The sequence below is a fragment of the Giraffa tippelskirchi genome, chromosome 1 (assembly GCF_054371585.1).
Source record: "Giraffa tippelskirchi isolate mGirTip1 chromosome 1, T2T-mGirTip1v1.2.pri, whole genome shotgun sequence".
NCBI lineage: Eukaryota > Metazoa > Chordata > Mammalia > Artiodactyla > Giraffidae > Giraffa > Giraffa tippelskirchi.
Window position 1 is genome coordinate 75,845,606 of NC_137275.1, and position 25,824 is coordinate 75,871,429.

General features: G+C 37.7%; 1 protein-coding gene across 16 annotated transcripts in view; it reads right to left on the reverse strand.

The window, feature by feature from the left end:
* SNCA (synuclein alpha) overlaps positions 1-25,824 on the reverse strand; it is a 347,772-nt gene that overhangs the window by 120,886 nt on the left and 201,062 nt on the right. For 2 of the 16 annotated variants that reach the window (XM_081594657.1, XM_081594680.1), the window contains 5 exons: positions 24,820-24,937; positions 23,975-24,177; positions 22,057-22,202; positions 13,651-13,692; positions 6,910-7,052 (listed from right to left, as the gene is read on the reverse strand). In XM_081594657.1, coding sequence (XP_081450783.1) covers positions 6,910-7,052; positions 13,651-13,692; positions 22,057-22,177 — 306 coding nt within the window. In that variant the 5' untranslated portion in view covers positions 22,178-22,202; positions 23,975-24,177; positions 24,820-24,937. The other 14 variants (XM_081594629.1, XM_081594578.1, XM_081594691.1 and 11 more) reach the window with 10 other exon arrangements.

A 25,824-nucleotide genomic window follows, 5' to 3' on the forward strand; every position in this document is an offset into this window, starting at 1 on the left:
ATTAAAATATTTCACTGATCTTGACATCTATTACCACCTTATAAACAATAATAAAATCATGTATGTGATATGTGTATACTTCTTCAAAGAAATCTGAAAGGTCACCTGTGACCTTTGGCTTATTTGTGAAATCAGCCTTAAATGAATTAGCTGATGCCAACATTCATCATCTGATTAAATCATTTAATTAAAAGGTCTGTAATACTCAGGTGTTTCCATACAAATGTGTATTAAGCTAAACATGACAGCTCTGGTAAATCAGGGAAATAAGGACACTTAAATGTTATAAATCATAATGTCAATCTGACATTTTTCATTTCAGCTTTGTCTTATTCACCTAGTACATACTTGGTGAGCTATCCTCCTACAAATTAAGGCAGGATCACAGAGTATATATGCTTCTACACATTTGACATCAACATTTTCAGGGATACTGTGCTGGGGATATTAAAATTGTTTATAATCTCAGCTAATTTTTCAAGATGGCACTGTTTAGGAACTTTATTCTGGCTCTGAAGAAAAAAAATAAACAGATGAAAACTGAATATTTCAAGTATCTGAGATTATAAATATTTCAAGTTTACTTCTTGCACAAAATCTATTCATCTCCATGTACATAGGTCAGTGCCTAAATGGGATGTGATAATGAAGTTGACTGCTGTACTAATGGCAGAAAGCCAAGAGGAACTAAAGAGCCTCTTAATGAAGGTGAAAGAGGAGAGTAGAAAAGCTGGCTTAAGACTCAACATTCAAAAAACGAAGATCATGGCATCCAGTCCCATCACTTTATGGTAAATAGATGGGGAAAAAATGGAAACAATGACAGACTTTATTTTCTTGGGCTCAAAAATCACTGCAGACAATGACTGTAGCCATGAAACTACGCTTGCTCTTTGGAAGAAAAGCTATGACACACCTAGACCACATATTAAAAAGCAGAGACATCACGTTGCTAACAAATATCTGTATCATCAAAGCTATGGTTTTTCCAGTAATCATGTATGGATGTGAGACCTGGCCATAAAGAAGGCTGAGCACCAAAGAACTGATGCTTCCAAACTGTGGTGCTGGAGAAGACTCTTGAGAATCCCCTGGACTGCAAGGAGATTAAACCAGTCAATCCTAAAGGAAATCAACCCTGAATATTCATTGGAAGGACTGATCCTGAAGCTGAAGCTCCAATACTTTGGCCACCTAATGAGAAGAACCAACTCGTTCTAAAAGGCCTTAATGCTGGGAAAGACTGAGGGCAGAAGGAGAAGGGGACAACAGAGGATGAGATGGTTGGATGGCATCATCAACTCAATGGACATGAGTCTGAGCAAACTCCAGAAGATAGTGAAGGACAGGGAAGCCTGGCATGCTGCAGTCCATGGGGTCACAAAGAATTGGACACGACTGAGTGACTGAACAACAAGCTGTACTATTTGTCAAGCAGTGGCCTTAATTAGCTTATTCAGAATTTTCACTTTATATACGGGCAGAAAATTACAAAAATATAAACTTCAGGGACACTGAGGATCCAATTCTTCTGGGGCATTCCAGATAATAGTAAAGAGCTATTTATTTGTTCATCAAGGATTTACTTGAGAAAAAACACATGCAGAGCACTATTGAGCAGTTGGAATGGAGCAAATGCTGCAGTGAACAGCTGTATATTGTAAACCCAGATGCACTACATAATAACACTCAAGTGCCTTTCTTTTATAATATTCTTGGTACAAGAGGATCATCTGTTCTCAATAGAAGTTACAAATTTTACTTATATAACATCACTGTTTGAACTTGAATACTTCTGCCAATGCATATTTAGACTATTCTTACTGTGCCAATCAAGTGAATGAGTCTCAAGTAATGAATTGTATGGTTGGCAACCTCTTGGTTGTACACAGGTAAAAATATAGACCAGTAGATGGATTATGCTGATGTATTAAAGAAGCTAATAATATCTGATTTAAAAAATTCTTAAAATTCATGACAGCTGATTTGTCCTTTAATCTAGTATCATGGAAATTATTACTAAGGGTGGCTTCATTCATATGATCAAATTCACAAAAACACTTAGGTATCTGTAGTCATACATCTCTGTTAACATCAAAAGGAGATGAGTACACCAGAATAAGTATTCTCAAAGGCATAAATTTAGAAAATAAAGAGAGAAAAATAAAAATGAGCTACTAGAGCTGTTGGTTTGGAAAAACAAACAAAATGGAGATAAGAGAGAAAGGAGAAAGGGAAGGAAGGAGGGAGGGAGATTTGTCCCCTCATCAGTCAGGGAATGATGGGCCAAGTACCCTCAAAGTGCATGAGGACTGAGCACTAGTGCAGCCAGTCATTTTGCAGTAATCATGATATTCAAGGGAGGCATCAACCACCAAGACAATGGCGCAGCTGTTAATCCACTTCAACAAGCAACACCCAGTAGCTCTGCTGGTCACATTCCTCTTCCACCAAGCCTTGTGAAATTTACCTCTGAATCACTTTGATAGTACTTCCTGTGTAGTCTTTGAACTAATCCATTTCTTTCTTTTTCCCTCACCAACACCTTGGTATTCACAATCATCTCCTCCTTCTATGGTAGTCCACTAACTGGTTCCTGGTTTTCACTATTTCCCTTCTTTAATCTGTTTCCCACTCTACAGGCATCTTTACAACATGCAAACCTATAACCTGAAATCCAGATTAAGTGCTTACAATACTTGAATAGGTCCCTTTATTTTTAGAATAAAGACCAATATTTTTACCATGGCTAGCTGTGATGTGGGTGGCTATATCCTTATCTTCTCTGGCTCCAGCTGTCCTTTGATTTGCCATGGTCCTCTCTTACCACATTAGACTTTCTCATGCTGATGCTTTAGCCTGGAATGCTTTTCCTTTAACTCGCACTTCTGTTAACTTCTAGCCATTTTTGGGATCTCAGTTCAGACATCACTTCTCCAAGGGAGCATCTGGCCTTATCCCTAACCCACAGTAACTGGTTCAAGCATCCAGTTAGATATTCTTGGTATTAGGCACATCATTGCATTTATCACAGTTATTATGGGTGATTAGATGATTATTACTGATCTTTGTCACTAGACTACAAGCACAATGAAGAGAAAAACAGTGTATGGTTTTCTCATAATTTTAACCTCAATATCTAGCAAAATTTATGGCACACAGTGAACAAGTATTATTTCTTCAATGAATAATGCGTGTCAAAATGAGGTCATTAACAAGTGGTTAAAGCTACAAACAAATTGCTTTATTTCCATTCACCAGAATCACTCTGATCAGAGTCTGAAGGATGAAATTACTTCACATTTCGTAATGAACAAATTCAATGATTTTGTTTAAACTCTAGAATTTTTAGCATCACATAGATGTGGCCAAAATGAAAGTTCACTAGCATCTTTCATTACTTATTACAGAAACAGAATTCTACTGCTAAATTGGGATTTAAAAATTTTCTATTATAGATCCCTCATTATATAAGAAAGAGTCTTAGGAGATCTTCAAAAGGTCATTCAGCCTGTTGGTGACAGCACAGGGATGAAAATCAGCCATTTAAAATCCTAGTTCTTTTTTTTTTTTTTTTTTTGCTACAGCTATGCTGTAACTTTTAGGTTTATGACTTCATTTTCATTTTTGGACATTTGTAAGACACAACAAGCACCCATAAGAGAAATATCTCCAAATGGTTAACTTTGTCACATCATTTAGACTTCTGCTTTAAAACATTAAAATAAAGAACAATATTTTTAGAAGTGTACAAAGCCTAATTTTGTAAGAAATGAAACATTTTCATGCCTTATTTGCAATTTACATTGTACACATTAAATGGGGGTGAGACAAGGACAGTACAAGCTTTCCTGGTTTCTTAATATTCTGAAGCAAATAATTTTTCCAGTTAAATCTGCTTGTCCATAATTCTATTTATGAAAACTCAAAAGGAAGGTAAATTTTGAGGAAGCAGTTGGGGATGTGACAATAGCAGATGGAAAAGCACTGGTGGTGTCCAGTCTATTACAATTGGCTATGTGACCTTGGACTGAGTACTTCCCCTCTGTAAATTTCCTCATCTGTACAGTCAGGAAATTGGTCTAAATCATGAGCTCTATCTGTTGATGGGTTTCCATGATCCCATTAAGCCCTTTGGGGTGTGTATGTACATTTTTCTGGGAAGAGGGTCCACAGCTTCTATTATGTTGGCAAGGATCTGGGAAACAAAACATGTTAATTGCCTCTGTACTAAAATCTGAGGGTCCTTCCTAGTTTTGAAAATGGAATAAAGCTACACCCAGAATTATAATTTTAGAGGGAAATCGGAAATAGTATAATTATTAGCGTGAGCAATAAGATTATTTGAAGAGCATAGTCTGCACAAAGGAATACTATCATCAATCACATATTTAAGTATTAGCTGAAGAACTTCACGAGAAGGCCAGTCCAGATTTTCCATGAGTAGAATAAACTGTCACAGACGAATGTAATAACTACGTATAATAAAATCTCAATATGTCACATATTTTCAGTCCTTCCTTTTTATCACTGTTTTAATGACCCATTCATGTAGGCCTGCTACATAGGATCACAAGGAGTGGAAGCAATCCAGGAAGTTTGTCAGCAAATATATACTTTCTTACAGATTTTAGTATATCTATTCCAAAACATTTTGATGATAATTTTTGGATGGTTGAATAGCCATGGCTGCTATAGTTCACACATATTTATTAAAGACAGAAATAAAAGTCACTCTGCACATCACTTATTTCCTTGTTCTATGTCTTAATGTAATAAATATTGCTTAATTTTCTCCTATGTGTACTCTTCTAGACACTTGTGAAATATCAGTGAACAAACTAATATCTTCCATCCTCATAGTGCTTACATTTCAGAAGAGAAGAAATAAAATAAACAATATGCATAAAAATAATTAAGCTAGTTATTATTTTTAAAGGTGATAAAAGCTTTGGCCAAAAATAAAAAAAAAAGAGTAGAAAAATTAGGAACACCAGAGGTAAGGAGAATGGTTCCAATTTTAAATAGGTCAGGGTAGGCTTCACTGAGAAGGTATTATTTAGCAAAGACCTGAGGAGATAAGGGAGTGAGCCAGGGTTACTTAGCCACTGGGGAAGAGCTTTCCAGACAGTGGGAAGAGTCAGGGCAAGGGTACTCTTTACGGATTCAAAGAATAGCCAGGAAGCCTTTGTGGCAGGGAAAAACCAAAAATCATTCCGCTGCTAATGATGCAACCTGCAAGGGCTTAGTATCTAAAATATACAAACAGCTCATACAACTTAACAACAACAAGAAAGCAAACAACTCAATCAAAAAATGAGAATACCATAATAGACATTTCTCCAAAGAAGATATAAAGATGGCTGGGAGGCACATGAAAAGATGTTCAGCATTGCTAATTATTAGAGAAATGCAAATCAAAACTACAATGAGGTACCACCTCACATCTGTCAGAATAGTCATCATTAAAATGTCTATAAATAATAAATGCTGGAGAGGGTGTGGAGAAAAGGGAACTCTCCTACACTGTTGGTGGCAATATAAGTTGGGGCAGCCACTATGGAAAACAGGATGAAGGTTCCTCAGATAACTAAAAATAGAATTATCATATGATCCAGCAATCCCAGTCCTGGGCATATACCCAGACAAAACTATAATTCAAAAAAATACATGTACCCTTATGTTCATAACAGCACTATTCACAATAGCCAAAACTTGAAAACAACCTAAATGTCCATTGATAGATGAACAGATAAAGAAGATGTGACATATATACAATGGAATACTACTCAGCCATAAAAAAGAACTAAATAATGCCATTTGAAGCAACACAGATGCAACCAGAGGTTATCATACTAAGCGAAGTCAGAAAGAGTAAAATAAATACCATATGATATCATTTATGTGTGAAATCTAAAGTATGATGCAAATGAACCTATCTACAAAACAGACTCACAGACATAGGATCAGACTTGTGGTGGCCAAGATGGAGAGGAGAGAGAAAGATGGACTGGGAGTTGGAAGTTGGTAGATGCAAGCCATTACATTTAGAATGGATAACAATAAGGTCCTACTATGGCACAGGGAACTATATCCAATCACCTGGAATAAACCATAATGGAAAATAATATAAAAAAGAATATATATGTGACCACAACTGAGTCACTTTGTTGTACGGCAGAGATTGGCACAACATTATAAATCAACTATATTTCAATTAAAAAAAAAAAAGAATCTGCTTATGGTCATGAATTATGTAAAATTTTCATCTTCCAGTTGATACTTCATTTTCTGTTGCTTATTTGTTTAAAATGAAAGTCCTAACTCTTGAATAATTTTCCTAGAGTCTCGTATTTGTCAAGAAAGCAAAAGTCAGAATTCTGAGAATTTTAAAATCACCCCAAAACCATGATCGTAGTTTAAGCTCCTCAGTTTTCACAAACATATATTTGGAAATGAATTGTTATATAATTATCAAATATGCCATTTAATACGAGATGATGTCACTCTAAAGAAATTAAGCAAAAGATTTTCATTTTGAACATTTAGAGACTGGGCATAAAGCATTTGCTATACTCCAACAAAGAAAAATTCCAAGATTCACAGCCAACATAAAAGCACCCATTCTTTCTGAAATGTCACGGCTCTTTTAGACATTTGTTACACTGTTCATCTCATTAACTTTTTTTCCAGAAAATAAAACAATCACAATTATTGTGCAATTTTCACAGCATTTATCTGCGTGAATATCTCCAAAAAGAATACACATATAGGTAGTACTTTTTTTTTTATGAGGGAAGCTCAGTCAGCTCTCCCGCAAGTAAGCATCTTATTCTTGCCTCTGTGCCTTGCTGAAAATGCATGGTGATCCACAAGCTTAGAAATGCAACAAGATGTACACAGTCCTACCTTGCCCAAATGATCCTTTTTGCCAAAGCCAGTGGCAGCTGCAATGCTCCCTGCTCCTTCTACTGTCTTCTGTGCTACTGCAGTCACCCCAGTCACCACTGCCTCTCCAACGTTTGTCACTTGCTCTTTGGTCTTCTCAGCCACTGGGATGAATCAAGAACAATGACAGATGAAGGGATGGTGGACCAACAGCCACTAGGAATAATTTCACTTCCACTAACCATCAACTTCCGAAGACCTATATTCACACACGTAGATAAATGGTGAGTCAGGAGAAGGAAAAGTTACCGAGATTGCTAAGTGAGCGTGGCTCAGCCAAACACAGAATCTTTGCCAAGATAGTCTGTGCAATCATGCAGATATTTAAAGGTGTTTCAAGCCTAATGATCACAAATTTAGGGCTGTAAGCAATTTCACTCCGGTTTACATTTTATGCAAGAAAGTTTACAGAAAGCAAGGCTTACAGGTGTAGTTGTATCAAACAGCAAGAAATATTTCTTTATTTCAATTTCAATACCAAGTCTTTGATCTCACTCAGAATGTTTTTTTCATCACACCCTCTGAGTCACAGAACACATGTGTGCTCTCACATGGTACCATCAGAAATAAAACAAGAGTGAGGGATGACTATGCTGATCCTTTTATGAAACATCAGGTAGTTGAAACAGAATGAGTTTTAGTGTTAAGATTTATTTTCAATCATTTTAATGGGAACAAAAGAGCTGGACTTAAAGTATGAAATGAAATGGTTTGTTGAGCACACTTAATTTATTTTCATTAAAAATAAAATAAGGGGATTCAGTAGGCTTTTAAAAATAAGTTAAAATTTTAAGATGATGGTATAAATACTTTGGAATTAGATTCAGAAATTTGATCTCATATCAAAAATTATCTAAGACTATATATAACTGTTGAATTAATCTTTCTATATTAACACCATACAAATATCAAATAAATGAAGCTGCAATAAAAAAATGTTTGTTTCAACTAATTAAGAGTTTTATGAAAAAGCAGTAAAAGATGAGATTCTGCACTTTTAACAATTTCAAGGTCAAGGGAAACAAGACAACTCTTCACCCAAACCTTTTTCGAGAGTTGGACTATAAAGAAAGCTGAGCGCCAAAGAATTCATGTTTTTGAACTATGGTGTTGGAGAAGACTCTTGAGAGTCCCTTGGACTGCATGGAGATCCAACCAGTCCATCCCACAGGAAATCAGTCCTGAATATTCATTGGAAGGACTGATGCTGAAGCTCCAATAATTTGGCCATCTGATGCAAAGAACTGACTCATTGGAAAAGACCCTGATGTTGGGGAAAGATCAAAGGCAGGAGAAGGGGATGACAGAGGATGAGACCATTGGATGGCATCACCAACTCAAAGGACGTGAGTTTGAGCAAGCTTCAGGAGTTGGTGATGGACAAGGAAGCCTGGCGTACTGCAGTCCATGGGGTCGCAAAGAGTCAGACATAACTAAGCAACTGAACTGAAACCTTGTAACATTTACACTCATAAAGCCTTGGTCTTGTATTCTTATCTATATGTAATGTTTGCCTTCTTTTCTGAGGAATTCAACAAGTTGTACTACGTGAGCTGTTAAGTGTTATGTGCACCTGATTATTGTACAGATTTCATGTCACCAGTTGGGAGGGGCCAGTCCCTGGGTCAGGAAGATTCCCCTAGAAAAGGAAATGACAACCCATTCCAGTATTCTTGCTTGGAGAATCCCATGGACAGTGGAGCCTGGTGAGCTACTATTCATAGCATTGCAGAGTTTGACACGACTGAACAGTAATAGTGTGGTCAAAACAATTGGGTTTTGAATACAGTATGTAGGTCATGGAAGTTGAGGAGGTAGGTAAGGAAAAAAGGAAAACGAGTCTCACTTCTCAGTGTAGACAACAGGGGGAAATGAAAGTGGCCCCAAGAGTCTAAAAGCAGGAAGAGTTCACAGCAGGTATTGCTTGATATTTGCCTTTTGCTACTTCCAGGGATGTGGTGGATGCCTACTAACTAGTCATGGCTATATTCAATGCAAAGTTCAATTTAAATGCCAGTGAAAAACTGTACTGGAAATCTCATGTTTTTAAACATTTCCAGAATGTTGATACTTTAAAAATAGTGAATTATAGGCTTCAAGTTCTCATTTTTTTCTTTTCTAAGAACACAAGTAGAAAATTTTACTTGAAAATGAACATTTCTTGTTACAAAATCTCAAAGACAAAAATAAATTTTGATCTTTTTAGAGATTCATAATTTTTCTTCTGCCAGCCATGAAAGTTTATTTTTATGATTCTAGATTTATATACACTTTTTAAATGTACATAAACTGCACAGTAAAATGCACTTTGTAGTTTATTATAATTTATTAGATTTTACCACTGTAAGAATAAGTAAATACATTACAAAATGGCAGAATTTACATATAGCAGTTATGTACCATTTTATTCATTTTCTTAATTTATTTTTATTTTTTGGCTGTGCCATGCAGCATGGGATCGAACCCAGGTCCCTGCATTGGAAGCATTTACTTTTGACCACTGTACCACAAGGGAAGTCCCTGATAGATACATTTTAAGATTTCTGTAGGAACTGATTTATCTAGCAGATAATTTACTGACCTAAACCCCTTTGTTAAAACCCACCTCAAAAGGTAAATTCCATGTTAATAGCCTCTTTTCCCAACAACTGTCCTTATTCCTCCTGTGTGCTCATAAAATTTTAGGTATAACTTTACTACTGAACTTTTTATTTGCACCATAATTGTTGAGTTCCCAGTATGTTTATCTACCTCCACTAGTATATTTTGAGTTGATCAAAATCAGAGATCATATTTTCTTTGTATTATTTTATAGTAATACTCATTAAATAATTTTGAGTACATTAAAAGAAATTTTGTGTATATGTATAATTTATACATTAATTTCAATAATTATTGACTCTAATTAGGTTAACAATAAAATTCCACAAAGGAAATGTGGCACCAACTTTTAGAATAGACAGTAAATCTAACCTGTAACATTAAAAAAAATTACAAAATTAAGATCTAGTTTTAAATTAGTATACAAATTACAGATATGAGGACAAGAAATTTATATTTTAAAGCAGTTTAACAAGGAAATTTAAAATGTAACATGTTGAAAATTAACTGTGTGCATTATTGTATAACAAATTTTTGTGTGTAAGAATCAAAGCCTGCAGAAGATCTCCAATAGGAATTTCTTTATATCATACTTTCATGAGGGAAAAAATGAGAATGAGTCAGCTTATATCAAATTAATTTTTAATACCTTCAAAGGCATGTCATTCAATAAGCTCAGATTAAGTGCACTCTCATGTTTTCCTATAATGTGATGTACTGACAACTGAAATAATAATGTCCTGAGATCAAAAAGCCAGGGATTAAGGTAGAGTTTTCTGGATTTTATCTTCAGATTATCTAACTGGGAGGATTAATTTTCCCTGGATGTTGTAGGTAGAAAACGCCTGGCCTAAGTTTACTGAAGTCTGTATTTCTACAAAACAGTTAATGATATGAATCTTGTGGAAATTTTTCTTCTAACATTAGCTGATAATGTTATGTACTTTATAATAGTTTCTCACTTCCCTGCTTTAAGAGTAATAACAAAATAAATAACATTTATTTAATATTTATTATGTACCATGATAAACATTTTAGGTCATATATAAAAAGCAACCAATTCTCCCTCTGATTAACTACTGAGGTTATTACCTTAAACATTTATTTACCCTTATAATATGAATTTAGAATTTTACATGAAATAACTTTACTCAACAAATTAATTTATCTGATATGAGAGGGATGGCTCTTATTGCAACTGATTTATTCTACTGCAATTTTCATAGCCAGATTACTTATAACAACATTTTTGATACTTTACTACTGCCAGGGTGATTGACTGGTGCTGTGCTAAGTCACTTCAGTCATGTCTGCCTCTTTGCAACCCGCATGGACTGTAGCCTGCCAGGCTTTTCTGTCCATGGGGATTCTCCAGGCAAGAATACTGCAGTGGGTTGCCATGCCCTCCTCCAGGGGATCTTCCCAACCCAGTGATTGAACTTCGGTCTCCCACATTGCAGGCAGATTCTTTACCACCTGAGCCACCAAGGAAGCCTTTGACTGGTGCAATGACTGTAAATACTGCCCATACCAAAATCATCATGGTCTCCCTGCTTAGAATGATTTTCCATAGTGTTCTGGGGAACACTAGTTGAATTGAACTCTAGTAACTATTGAAAGGGCTTCCCTTGTGGCTCAGCTGGTAAAGAATCTGCCTGCAATGTGGGAGACCTGGGTTTGATCCCTGGGTTGGGAAGATCCCCTGGAGAAGGAAACAGCTACCCACTCCAGTATTCAGCCCTGGAGAATTCCATGGGCTGTATAGTCTATGGGGGTCACAGAGAGTGGGACACTACTGAGTGCCTTTCACTTTTTTTTTTTAGCTATTGAAAGAAAGTCAAATTAGTTTTGGAAATCCTGGGTTAAACTAAATTATGTAAATTTATTTACTGTAGAACAGCTCAGTTTCTTTAATATGCTAAAAGGAAGACAGGATATGCAAAGTTTCCAAACATTTTAAAACCATGGAAACATTAGCTGGCAGGCTACTGTTCTTCAGAAAAAATTTGCAAAATATTGCCTTATAGTACAAAACTTGAGTCACTTGTACCAGACCAAGAGTGTACGCATGCATACACACAAAAACCTCAAAAACTCATATTCACATTCTATCATTCTAAAGAAAACTCAAAAATTCTGACTTTGTCAATAGTTATCCTTGCAGCCCATCTGCATAGCCTCCATTGGATGGTAGTATTAGTTTATTCTCTAATTTTTACCACAGGCTCTAAGCTTTGCAACATGCTTATCCGCTTTTTCATCCATATGGATTCTCCTTCAATTACAATGAAAAGCTGTTAATCCAAGTAGACTCTCTTCATATAGCATAGTCTACAACTGTCTGATAACTCGTTCTTACAAAAATCACGCTTTATAACATGCCATTTACGGAAGGTCCCTACAGGGCAGTTTATATATACTGAATTCCAACAGAGCAAATGTGTGTTGCATACTTTAACTTAGCTTCTAGAAGAATTAGTTTCAAAGGATTGTTTTATTTATTTATTTATTTATTTATTTATTTATTTATTTCAGCTGCACTACATGGCTTGCAGGATCTTAGTTCCCTGAACAGGGGTTGAACCTAGGACATGGCAGTGAAAATCCAGAATCCTAACCACAAGGCCACCATAGAACTCCCTGTTTTGATTTTATACTTTTTTTTAGTCAAAAGTATGTATAAAAGGGCTTCCCTGAGAGCTCAGTTGGTAAAGAATCTGCCTGCAATGCAGGAGACCCCGGTTCGATTCCTGGGTCAGGAAGATCTACTGCAGAAGGGATAGGCTACCCACTCCAGTATTCTTGGATTTCCCTTGTGGCTCAGCTGATAATCAGCCTGCAGTGCAGGAGACCTGGGTTTGATCCCTGGGTTGGGAAGATCCCCGGAGAAGGGAAAGGCCACTCACTCTAGTACTCTGGCCTGGAGAATTCCATGGATTATATAGTATGTATAAAAGTATGTATCAAAGTCACATAAATACCCTTCTCCACTAGCTACAAAAATGTAGCTCAAGATGGATTCACTATAAAGTGATAGTAAGTAAAACCTAGGTAATACATACTATTTGCTTTCAGTATTTAGGTATTTATATATATTCCCATTCACTGAATTCTTTTACAGAAGAGGAAACTGAGTCACACAGAGGTAATGAATCTTGCAGAACAGTCACACAGCTAGTAAGCGGTAAGCAGAAATTTGGACTAAAGAGGTCTGGCTTAAGTGTTTATGGCCTTAACCAAAACACTGTATTAATATTCCCATTTGATTTTCTCAAAATCTATTTTATAACTTAGCAATAGAAGAATGTTATTTTGCTGAGGCCCTGCCATGTTTACTGTTTTCTCATCATATGAGTTATATTTTATATCTGATCATATGATTATATCTTATTTTATCATGCCTGTCAGAAAGCTTGGAGTACATAAAACATAAAACTCAATCACAGCAAGTCCATATATTAAAGTTGCTAAATTGTAATTTTTCTATTTCTATCATTATCCTCCTCCTCTTCCTCATCATCACCACCATAATTTTCATCAGTTTTGCTATTCACTTATTATAATCTTCTTACAGACCTAATTTCATAATTTGGGTGAAATTAGGCCAAACAGAGATAAATACAATAAATAATTTACTGATCATCCCAAGGGTATTTCCTAAAATGTCTTTTGAATCAAGGAAATATTATAATTTGTATATTTTAGTGTCAGAATATTTCAATGTACTCTATAGAAAATTTTCATTCAACTCTTTAAAAATGTCAGTCCTCATATGATATTCTGCTATCATTTGCCAGAACATTAAGTTAATCAGAATACTCAAATGATACACTACTATAAGTTAAACAATTAAATTAGTCAATTCAGTCATCATTCTTGACAGTTACACTGTTTTACTTATTTATAACAAATACTTAACATACTTTAAAATATTTAATATTTAATAAAGAATCAAGATTAAACAATGCTGATGTTTTCTAGAATGCTCCTCTATGGGCAGAGTGGTTATTTATATTTACATCCTGAATGATCAGTGCTAGGCTATCCTGCTTACTAGATATTTTCAATATCATCCTTGAATAAAAGTTCCACAAAGCTTACCTGTTGTCACACCATGAACTACCCCTTCCTTGGTTCTGGACCCTACAAAAACAAACAAATTCAAACCATAAGCTTCAAAGTCACCTTTACTGCTAATGAGCTACTTTTAAATACATCTAATGGAAACACAATATCTCACTCTCCAAAAACCCTATGTAAAGGTATCTTCAGGGAGCAAAAAATTTAAAACAAAGAAATTCAGTAACCATTACCACAAAGCAAAGCTAACAGGATATGCTCCCAAGATTTTAGCACACAGTAATAGCTTTTCAACCCCTTGTGTCCCACTTCACATATCAACTTACAGAAAGTTAAAAAGAAAAGGTGAGAAAACACAGAGTCTGGCTGGGAAGGTGATTTTGGATTCAGAACTACAGAAGCTCTACTAAAATGCAATACAAAGAAAGATTACTTAACCCATGGAACACAAATGGATGGAGGAAGGAAAGAAGGAATTCATAGTTGTTGAACATCTATTATGAAAAAGGCATTTTTCATCTCATTTAATGTTTGTAATAACACCCCATTTCACATCATGCCCATTTTATACCACATGAAGCAATTACAAATTAAAGTTAAATGATTTGTCTGAAGTCACCAGCTACAAGCATGTTCAAATTAAGGGCTCTGTGACCCTACGCCCATATTGTTTCTACAAAACCAAGCAAACCTTTAGAAGGAATACAGTATTTTATCACTGAAGTATGACTAATGCTAGCTTGAAGAAGAGGCAAGACAGGAATTTGCCCCAAATCTTGACCATTACCAAACTTTTACACAAAGAATTTATTAATATGTACTGCTAAAATTAAGTTTGTGAATAATTTTATTCATCAGCTCTCTAATGTTGGATTTTTTTAGTGTAATTCATACAGCTTTTTAATGATCTTGGAGAAAATAACAACAAAAAGAAAATTCATTTGAAAACTACCCTATAAGCTAAATAAAGTAATTCTATCAGACAGAGAAGAATGTAAGGAAATTAGGACCAAAAAACTGGGAAATGAACATTTATCATTCTCTACCTGCCACTACTTCAACCCCATATTTTTAAAAACAACTAGTAAAAATATATTTTAATAGTTGGCCTGTAGTCTATTCTCTCTCCCTAGTTATACCTGATAATTTGATCTTTGGCTAAATCTTGGAATGTATCCTGAACCAAACATACAAGAAAATCTTAATGAGGTGTCTTTGCATCAAACCAATCACCTTTTTTTGGCTGTCATAATTGTTTAGTAGTATATGTTGCTGCTAAGTCACTTCAATCGTAGTCCAACTCTGTGCGACCCCATAGACAGCAGCCCACCAGGCTCCTCTGTCCCTGGGATTCACCAGGCAAGAATACTGGAGTGGGTTGCCACTTCCTTCTCCAATGCATGAAAGTAAAAAGTGAAAGTGAAGTTGCTCAATCGTGTCCGACTCTTCGCGACCCCATGGACTGTAGCCTACCAGGCTCCTCTGTCCATGGGATTTTCCAGGCAAGAGTACTGGAGTGGGGTGCCATTTGATGATTAACTTGTAATTGATAAGTAATCTGTAAATGAAAAGATAAAGCTACAAAATACATGCAAAGTGGTATATCACCAGTAATGTGATAGACAGACAGACCTTATAGATAAGTAGATCTCATAATAGATACAGCTGAAGGGACCCTAGATCTGATGGCTTCCCTAAGCTGATGTAGCCCACATCCATTCCCCTCGTCTCTTATGACTTCACAAAGCTGCAGAGTGGATACAATCAGAAATAATGCCTGGGCATTGCCAAGGACTCAGTTATGCTGTTGTGCATGTCATGTTGACTATCTCAGTATGGTGGAGGTGAAGCAAATTGTGACTTGGAAGTTTGATATCAATCCAGTCTTGACCACTACTACTTATTGAGCAGAATGTCACTGGAAGAGTTTTGAAGGTCATTTTCTTGCCTTTACTGTTACAATACTTTGCAGAGAACTACATTTTTTTTTTTTTTTTGCTTTTGAATTTCTCTCTCAACTTACAATTTCTAAACCACTTGATTGAGAAATTTTTGGTCCATTAAACTGAAGTAGGTTGATCGAAAATTTGTATACAAAGATATCACAAAAGGAGAAAAAAAACCATAAAAATAATGCTGATTCTTATGGTGGTTCATCAATTAGTACTAAAAGCTAGCTGTTGAAAGTATATTACAAAGAAATGAGATTACTCTCTCAAGAGGCTTAAGAAAAGTCAGCCATAAGTGAAAGAGGAAAATTTTCCTTAGTTACTTCTAATCTTTCAAGCTATTGATAATAATTCTTTTAATGAAGGATAAAATTATAGAAAGAAAACACTTTGACAAAGAAATTATTCTGTTGCAGAGTTTGTGTGGGTGCACTAATCACTCAGTCCTGTTAGACTCTTTGCCACCCCACGGATGGTAGCCCACCAAGCTCTTCTATCCATGGGATTCTTCAGGCAAGAATACCGGAGTAGGTTGCCATTCCCTTCTCCAGGGGATCTTTCCAACCCAGGGATCGAACCCAGGTCTCCTGCTTGGCGCAGATTCTTTACCACTGGAGCCACCAAGCAGCCCTGTTGGAGAGTTTATTTGACAATAATAACCATGGCTCCAACATATAAAAGTACACTTACAAAAATTCTCAATGAAATGTTAATGAATCAAACACAACAATGCATGAAGAGAATTATACATCACAATCAGGTGGCATTTATCATAGGTATGCAAGGCTGGTTCAATGTTTGAAAGTCAATTAAGTAATTCTTCATATCAGCGGGCTCAAAAAGACAAGTGTCATGATCATATTAATAGATGCAGGAAGAGCATTTGCAAAACCCAACACCTACTTGTGATAAAAAAAACCCTCCCAGTAAACTAGAAATAGAGAACTCTCTCAACCTGATAGAAAATATCTACCAAAAAGTCTACAGCTAACATTATATTTCATTGTGAGACACTAGAAACTTTATTACTAGGAACAAGGCAATAATATTCCCTTTCACCATTCCTTCAACATCGTACAGGAAGCCCTAGCTATTGTAATGCTGCTGTGAAGTCGCTTCAGTCGTGTCCGACTCTGTGCGACCCCATAGACGGCAGCCCACCAGGCTCCGCCGCCCCTGGGATTCTCCAGGCAAGAACACTGGAGTGTGTTGCCATTTCCTTCTCCAGTGCATGAAAGGGAAAAGTGAAAGTGAAGTCGCTCAGTCGTGTCCGACTCTTAGCGACCCCATGGACTGCAGCCTACCAAGCTCCTCCGTCCATGGGATTTTCCAGGCAAGAGTACTGGAGTGGGGTGCCATTGCCCTCTCTGAGCTATTGCAATAAGACGAGGAAATAAAAGATGCCTGACTGGGAAAGATAACAAAACTATCAAGAATCAATAAAAAACATCCTGGTGCTAATAAGTTATTATAGGAAGATTGCAGGATGCAAGGTTAAAAAGTCAATCACCTTCCTATATACCAGTAATGAACGAGCAGAATTTTAAATTAAAAATGCAGTATAATTTACATTAGCATCAAAATAAAATACCTGGGCATAAATTTAATGCAATATATACAAGATTTATATGGGAAAAATTATGAAGCTTTGATAACAAAATCAAAACATAAATGGAGAGATATTCCACATTCATGGATATGACAGAATATTAACAACATGTTAGCTCTTCCCAACTTGATTTTACAGTATACATATACATATATATAGAGAGAGAGAGAACCACCAACTCAATGGACATGAATTTGAGCAAATTTCGGGAGCTAATGGAGGACAGAGGAGCCTACTGTGCCACAGTCCATAGGGTCACAGAGTTGGACACGACTTAGCGACTGAGCAACAAGAATCTCAAGCAAAACCCCAGTTATTTTGTGGATATTGACAAATTATTCTAAAGTTTACGTGGAGAGGCAAAGATCAAAAATAGCCAAAATGGTATTGAAGAAGAACAAAGGACTGACACTATCAAAATTCAAGACTTCTTACAAAGCTGTCATAATCAACACAATGTGATATTGGTGAAAGAATAAACAAATAGATCAAGGGACTAGAAAAGAGAACCCAGAAATACACAAACATAAATGTAATCAACTGATTCTTGACAAAGGAAAAAAGGCAATAAAATGGAGCAAAGATAATCTTTAAACACATGGTGCTAGAACAACTAGACATCTACATGAAAAAAATAATTTTATAAACTTATACCCTTCACAAGCAAATAATCCAAAATGAATCATAGCCTTAAGTGTAAAAATGTGAAACTATAAAACTTCTAGAAGATCATATTGAAGAACATCTACATAATCTCACATTTGGCAATGACTGTTGAGCTATAACACCAAAGACACACTCCATTAAATCATTAATAAGTGAAAATTCATTTAAATTAAAAACTTCTATGAAAGACAATTTCAAAAGAATGAGAAAACAATCTACAGACGGGAAAATATTTATGAAATATCTGAAAAAGAAGACAAAGAACTCTTAAAAATCAACAATAAGAAAACAAATAACCCGATTAAAAAATAGGCCAAAGATCTTAATAGATACTTCACCAAAGAAGATGTGGAGATGGTAGATAAGCATTTGAGAAGATGCTTCACATCCTATGTCACCAGTTTTAAAATACAAATTAAAATAACAGTGCAATGCCACTACATATGTATTAGTATGGCCAAAGTCCAGAACACTGACAGCATCAAATTTTGTCAAGGAAATAGAGCAACAAAAACTGTCATTAATTGCTGATAGGAATGCAAAATGATGCAGTCCCTGTGGAAGATAGTTTGATGGCTTCCTTGAAAACTAAACATATTTTATCATATGACCCAGCAATTGTTGTGCTCTTTGATATTTACCCAAAGGAGCTGAAATCTTATGTACACACAAAAACCTGCACATAGGTGTTTATAGTAGCTTTATTCATAACTGCCAACTCTTTGAAGCAAGTAAGATGCCCTCCAAGTACCTCCAAGATGTAGGAGGTGAATGATAAACTACGATACACTGAGACAATAGAATATTATTTGGCACTAAAAGGAAATGAACCATTCAAAAACATGAAAGAAATTTAAATGCATATTATTAATTGAAAGAAGCCAATCTCAACAGGCTAAACAGTATATGATTCCATTGATATTCATTGATATGACATTTTGGAAAAGGTAAAACTATGGAGAGAAAAAGATCAGTGATAGGGGTTGGGAGAAGGCCATGAATAAGCAGAGCACAGAGGATTTTTAGGACACTGAAAATACTCTAAATATTATAATGATGAATGTGTGTGTGTGTTAGTCACTTACTCGTGTCCGACTCTTTGTGACCCATGGACTGTAGCCTACCAGGCTCCTCTGTCCATGGGATTCTCCAGGCAAGAATGCTGGAGTGGATTGCCATTTCCACATTTGTCTCAACTCACAGAATGTACCACAGCAAGAGTGATTCTTAATGGAAGCTATGGAGTTCAGATGATGATGATGTGTCAATGCAGGTTCATCAGTTGTAACAAATGTACCATCTGGTAAAGGATGTTGGTAATTCGAGAGGCTATGCATGTGTTGGGGGAGGGGTGCATGGGAAACCTCTATATCTCAATTTTTCTGTTAATTTAAAACTGCTATAAAAATTAAGTCTTTAATTTTTTAAAAGTATGGCTGGATGGCATCACCAACTTGATGGACATGGGTTTGGGTGGACTCAGGGAGTGGTGATGGACAGGGAGGCCTGGCGTGCTGCAGTTCATGGGGTCGCAAAGAGTCAGACACGACTGAGCGACTGAACTGAACTGAACTGATGCCTTTTTACTTATATTTTCTGCTTTATTATGATGTTCTCACAAGAACTCTGCAAGGTACTTGCATTTATTCATATTGTATTTTTACAAATGAGTAAAGTGATGCTTAGATATGTTAAGTACCTTCCCCATTATCCTAGAGGTAAAAAGTGGTGTAGTCTGGACTGGAAGTTAAGTTTGACATCAAATCTACATTTTTTCCTACTTTATCAGGAGTCAGTAAACTATAGCTTATGAGCCAAATAAACTCTCCAGCTGTTTTGGTAAGTAAAATTTTATAGGAAGATAGTCACCCTGATTATTGTTTATGGCTGCTTTCACTTCAGGAGAGCAAATTTGATCAGTTGAAACAGATATCATATCCTAAAATTATTCACTACCCCTTTACGGAAAAAGCTTGCCAACGCCTAGTAATACTATAACTTCACAAGGTCATACTTCATCCTGAATTATGTATTTGTGTTCAACTTTTAATTGACTTTTTTTTTTATTTATAGGAGAGATTTATTTGAAGAATATTATAACATATAAAAACTACATAAAGTCTTAATTTCCACTTCATACAGTGGTAAATTTGCTATAATGCATAATAAAAACTTTTAAAATCAATATTAACTGATAAATAGTATACAGAATGCACTCTGCTAAATACCATAATAAACACTGAAGATTATTTTTTAAAATTTACGCACATAAACAAATTGAAATTTCATATAATAATCTCAGAGAAAGTAACAGAATTAATCTCCAAAAAATTAAGTCATTTTATTTGCCCAAACTCATGGCTGAGAATGAAAACAAGTCCAATGTTTTCCAGATGATAATCCTGCTTATTACCTGGAAAACAGCAATGTGTTAATTTAATAGTCAGTGGTTCCAGGGCTCATTCAAAACGAATAAATCAATATTATCCTACTAAAAAAAAATCTTTAAAGTAACTAAGTTATAAAGTAACTGAAATCAAGGAATGGTTACAAAGCACGCAACCTGCACAGCTTGCAACACTGAGGACAAATAAAAAATACTGAGTATCTGAATGTCAGGGATTCAGCATTCCAAACGCCACCTAAAGAGACACAATCCACACTTCAGGAGAAAAAACTGATTAACTCATTGACGTTTTCCTCTTGTAACATCTTTTAACCCAATGATTTTCTGAAAATATATTTTAAGATAAAGAGTAATTTAACTAGAGATTTGTGGTAAGATTAAACCAAAATAAAAAGAGTCTATCAACAGTGAGAAAAAAATCTGAGAAATATTCATAAAAATCATTCCAAGTATAACTTTTCTCCAGCCCATCCATATCGAAGAGACGTAGCTTTCTTTCACCCCACAGACATAGACAGAGTATTCTACACAATCCATTATGCTCATCCTCCACTTTATTACTCATCCTTTGATTACTGTTGCTACACCTGCTACCAGAGAATGTGACCTAGCTCAGAGAAGGAAAAGGAGAGACAGAATGGGCAGTGGGTTAGTGTATGCGCATGTGCCTGTTTGTATCCCTATGGATGAGTGTGTGTCTATGTGTATGCCTATTTCTTCACCCAAAGAATTCCAGGTGACTTGTGAAACAACCCCCAACCTAACACAGTTCAAGATAAAAAAAAAAAAAAAAAAAGAGTAGTGCTTCCCTGATAGCTCAGTTAGTGAAGAATTCGCCTGCAATGCAGGAGACCCTGGTTTGATTCCTGGGTCAGGAAGATCCTCTGGAAAAGGGATAGGCTACCCAATCCAGCATTTTTGGACTTCCCTTGTGGCTCAGTAAAGAATCCAGTTGAAATGCGGGAGACCTGGGTTTGATCCCAGGGGAAGATCTGGGTTCAATCCCTGGGTTGGAAAGATACCCTGGAGAAGGAAAAGGTTATCCACTCCAGTATTCTAACCTGGAGAATCTCCATGGACAGTCCATAGCACCACAAAGAGTCAGACAGGATGGAGCGACTTTCACTTCACTGCAAGAATACTCTGATGTGGGAATTTATAAACAAGGAAAAACAGTAAGCATCTAATTTATTGTATCATTTGATAAATGAACTATATAAATGTCTCAGAGATATTAGCAGCCCTCAAGCACTTTATTGAGCTTAGTCCCCAACTTACCAAGTGGTCACAAGAAGTAACTCCAACTTGTCTGTCCTTTCCTTTTTAGTATCACAGTAGGTCTCTCTTAACATATCTCAAGATCATATCAACATCTTACTTTTAAATTAGGATACACTGAAATTAGCATATATTATTCATGAAGATACAAGAAATCAAAAGCCCATGAAGGAGTTTGATTTTAAGTACTATTGAATATTTTCTAAGACTGAGTTTTTAAAACTGTCCTCAGAGCTATAGTTACTTACGCATAGAAACATTCATTTTAAAAAAGAAACAAAGTCCTAAATATTACTGCAAAATTAAGTAGTCTGGAAAAACAAAATAGCCCCATTTTTTATATTAGCTCAAACACACACATTCACCTACTTAGACACACCTCTGATTCAGCCCATCACTTTGAGGAGTGGAGATGCAAAACTGAATCAAGTGAGAAGAAATACCAGCATTTAAAGCATCAATCATCTTAACCCATCAATCACAAATAAATATCAAAGTGACATTTAGGGCTTACCTACCTACATAGAGAACACCCTCTTTTGTCTTTCCTGCTGCTTCTGCCACACCCTGCTTGGTTTTTTCAGCAGCAGCCACGACTCCCTCCTTGGCCTTTGAAAGTCCTTTCATGAAAACATCCATGGCTAAAGAATACCTTTACACCACACTGGAGAACACAAAATACACTTTGAGAACTTCTGCATAAAAAACGAAATTAGAACCACCCAAAGTAAAAACTATTGAAAGATCAGTAGAATCCTCAAAAGAGTGAGATTCTCTTAAGTGCACCTCCACTTCAACCACTGGAGAAAGGAGGCTTTTCTTAGCTTTTGCATTAAAAATTTAGCATCTCCCATCCATCTTGGCTGGATAAAGTCTAGCCGCCTAAACATGGATTAGGATGAATCATCTGAGCTGTTCTTACGCGTTTCCGAAGTGGAATTGCACGGAAAGATAGACTCCTCTTTTAACTTCCCAGGGTCCAAATGGTGACAGTATAAGTTAGAAGTGCGTTTAGAAGACATCACAGGAAAAGGAAAGGGACCTGAAGGCAGGGGGTCAGGGACACGCTTAAATTCCAGAAGGCAGCCAACAGATCAATCTCGAATAGGGGAGGGAAAGAACCACTCACTCTGGGTGTGGCTGAACCTCAGGCCAACTGCGAGCCCACCGCCCTCGCTCTAACTCACCCAACCGTGCACCCGACCCCAGACTATCAACCCAGAGCGTGCAGAAGGGCGCGAGTTCACAACCGCGGAAGCCTCAGGAGGCGCGCCAACCACTCGTGGGGGCGTTCTCAGTTCCGGGAACCCGCCCCCCACCCTGCGCCGCACCTGTTAACCCTTTATCACCTGTTGACTCGCCTTCTCAGCGCTCCCGCTTAACGATTTGCCAAACACAGCTTGTTTACTTCACAGAGAGGGCGGACTGGGGGCGGGGGGTGGTTAAGGAAGGCGACAAATAAAAGTTGAATACTCAGACTCCCTGGACCATCCTCGCGTTTCCCAAAGGAAAAGCTTATCCCTGAGAATCCAGACCTCGGCCTCTGAGGACGCGAAGAGGGGAGTAATCGAAGCAGGAGGAAAACAGGTCAATTTACTTTCCTCAAGCTCACCCTAGGGATGAGTACTCACCTCTGAGAGAGACTCGACTACAGCTGTCCTCACTGCCGCACGCCCACCCCCACTCCCCAATCCCGCGCGCGCCCCCGGGCGTCCGCGTTGGCTCGTCTCCCGCCAGGTGTTCTCCATGACTTCCGAAGCTGCCCAGTTAGTTCCACAAGCACTTACCAGATTTCCTCGGCTCCTCGGAACTCCAATGCCTCCCCCACCTCCACTTAAAAAAATTTAAAAAACAATTCCCAAATGTTATTTAAGTGGGAAGAGAGAGGATAAAGAGTGCACAGGAAGGGTGGAGGCGGCACCAGAAGAGGGCTGGTCCCCAGAGGAGGCGGCTGTCAGCACAAGCCTGCGCCTGGGAGGCGGGGGGCCTGGGAGGCAAACCCACAAACCTGCCGTCTAACTGCCACCCCTCGGCCCCCGCACGAGAGGATTCGAGAGAAAAAGGCAGAAGGTCAGAAGGGAAGGGTCGGGGAGGGCAGCGGGGAAGAGCGCCAAGGATGCTAAAGGCGCGGCTCGGTCTCTGGATCCGCTCTAAAGCCAGCACACACCTCACCCCGCGTCGCCGCGCTCGGTCGCTCGCCCCCTCGCCTTCTAGTCTCCGTGGTCCTCCTCCTCCCCTTCCTCTCACCGCCCCCGCGGCTGATTTGTCAGCTCCTCTCCCCGCCCCTCTCCCGGCGCTTGCTGCTTTCCCAGCCTCGTGCACTTCACTCCTCTCCTCGGATGGGGATGGGGATGGGGGCGGGGGAAGACGGAACCTCCGACTCCCGCCTCCCGCCTGGACCTGGGGGACTGGAAGATGGGGTGCTCTGCGGCTCACCTCGAGTTTAGGGTCACAGGAGCTCTCGTGGCGATCCCGAGTGTTAGGCTTAGGCTGAAGTTTCTCCCTATTTCCCATCACCCCCTTCCTTGTCTCCGCCTTTCCCTCTGGTTCCTCGCGGGGACCCCCACGTCAGATCCAGCCTCGGGAAGCGGGGAGTGTGACAGGTCGACCACCAAAAACAGAGCCAGTCTCTCGAGAAGCTGCTGAAAGACACAGGCAATCTAGGAAGCGTGCTCACATCAGCTCTGCCAAGAGCACGTTTCCCTCGGATCAATGAAGTGTAATTAACGGTCGTAGGACGAAAGGTTAATGATGCTTTTGTTTAAATATCCTCCAGATTTAGGCCTACTCTTAACCTCTCATGAGCCACATATGGTCTCGCGGGCAGAGAGACTAGTAAAGAAGAGTTACAGGTTGAAGAGGCAGGAGGAGGCTAGTCAAATCCTCTCTCCACCCCACTATCACCATTTTCTTTTCCACCAATCAGCGGCTGCCAGACGCTGTTTTCTTTTCCCATCAGAGGAACAAGGAATATTCCCCAGCCGTCGAAACCAAACGGCTGTAAGGTTTTTCATTCTCAGAATGGAATTTACTTTCCAGATGCAGGTGCCCAGATGGAAGAGACATACCCAGCGTGATTGATTCTCCTGAACCAGTATATATCCAATTTTTTCAGAGCCTTCTGAAAAGGGAGATTCTATCAACACGTACCACTCACCTTCCTGACTTCGAATTCGCGTTGTCCTCGGTGCTGACACGCCACCCCATCCCACACACCGGCACACAGACAGAAACACGCAAGGGGTTCGAGACAATTTTTGCACTGTTTAACACAGTTTCACCTTCAAGAGCTGGAGGGAAAACAGCTGTTCCTGGATCACACCGGAATGGAGAACGAAACTCCTCCCCCTAACGGACTCCCTTTGCTTTCTTTGCCCGGAAGGGAGGATGCTTTTAGACCTGTAAGGGAAAAACGCATCTTTGCAATATGTTTTTTTGTTCCTTTGTATTGTGCTTATTTTTTTGTAGGGCGGAAAAAAGGCTTTCTCTGAACCTTGCATCTCTCTCTGATCCTTGCACTCACACTCTGAAATGTGAGTTTAAAGCAATTTAAATCTACAGAACAACTGTTTGAAACCAAAAGAGATGGGAAGCGAGTATATGCTACTAAGCAACTCTTTGCACTATTGGTCGGCTCATTTGAAAAGTGGTCTTTCCAAAACACTCATATTTTGCTTTCTTGGGATAGGAGAAGGTAGCTTAAACTTGGGAGCTGGTTTGCTTTATGACTTGGAGAGTTTGAACAAGTTATGTCCTTTTGTTCATTGATCCCTTTCTCTTCAACTTTTTACTATAGGAAATGTTCAAACATATACAAAAGTGCAGAGAATAAAGGACTCTTGGTGGAATAGCACCCAACTTCCACTATTTTCCAATTCATGATTAATCATGTTTCATCTATGTTCTCATCCACTCCCCATTTTTTAATCACTATGTCCATCCCCCATTTTTAACTAAATCCCAAGAATTATGTATATCTTTTCATTTGTAAATAATTCAGCATCTATCCATAAGATATCCAAACTATTTTAAAGTAAACACAATGATGTTTTGATGGTCCTTTTTAAAACTTTAAAAGTAAAGTTTGCATGCAGTGATATGTTCCACTCTGTATTTCTATAAATCCGTTTTGAAAAGTACATGCATTAATGTACCCCACACCATTTTGAAGAAATAAGACATTTTCATCCCCTAGAGATTTCCCTTGTGCCCTTTTCAGTTGTACAGCTTCTAGAATTTCATAAAAATAAAACCCTACAATATGAACTTTTAAAAAAAAATCTCAA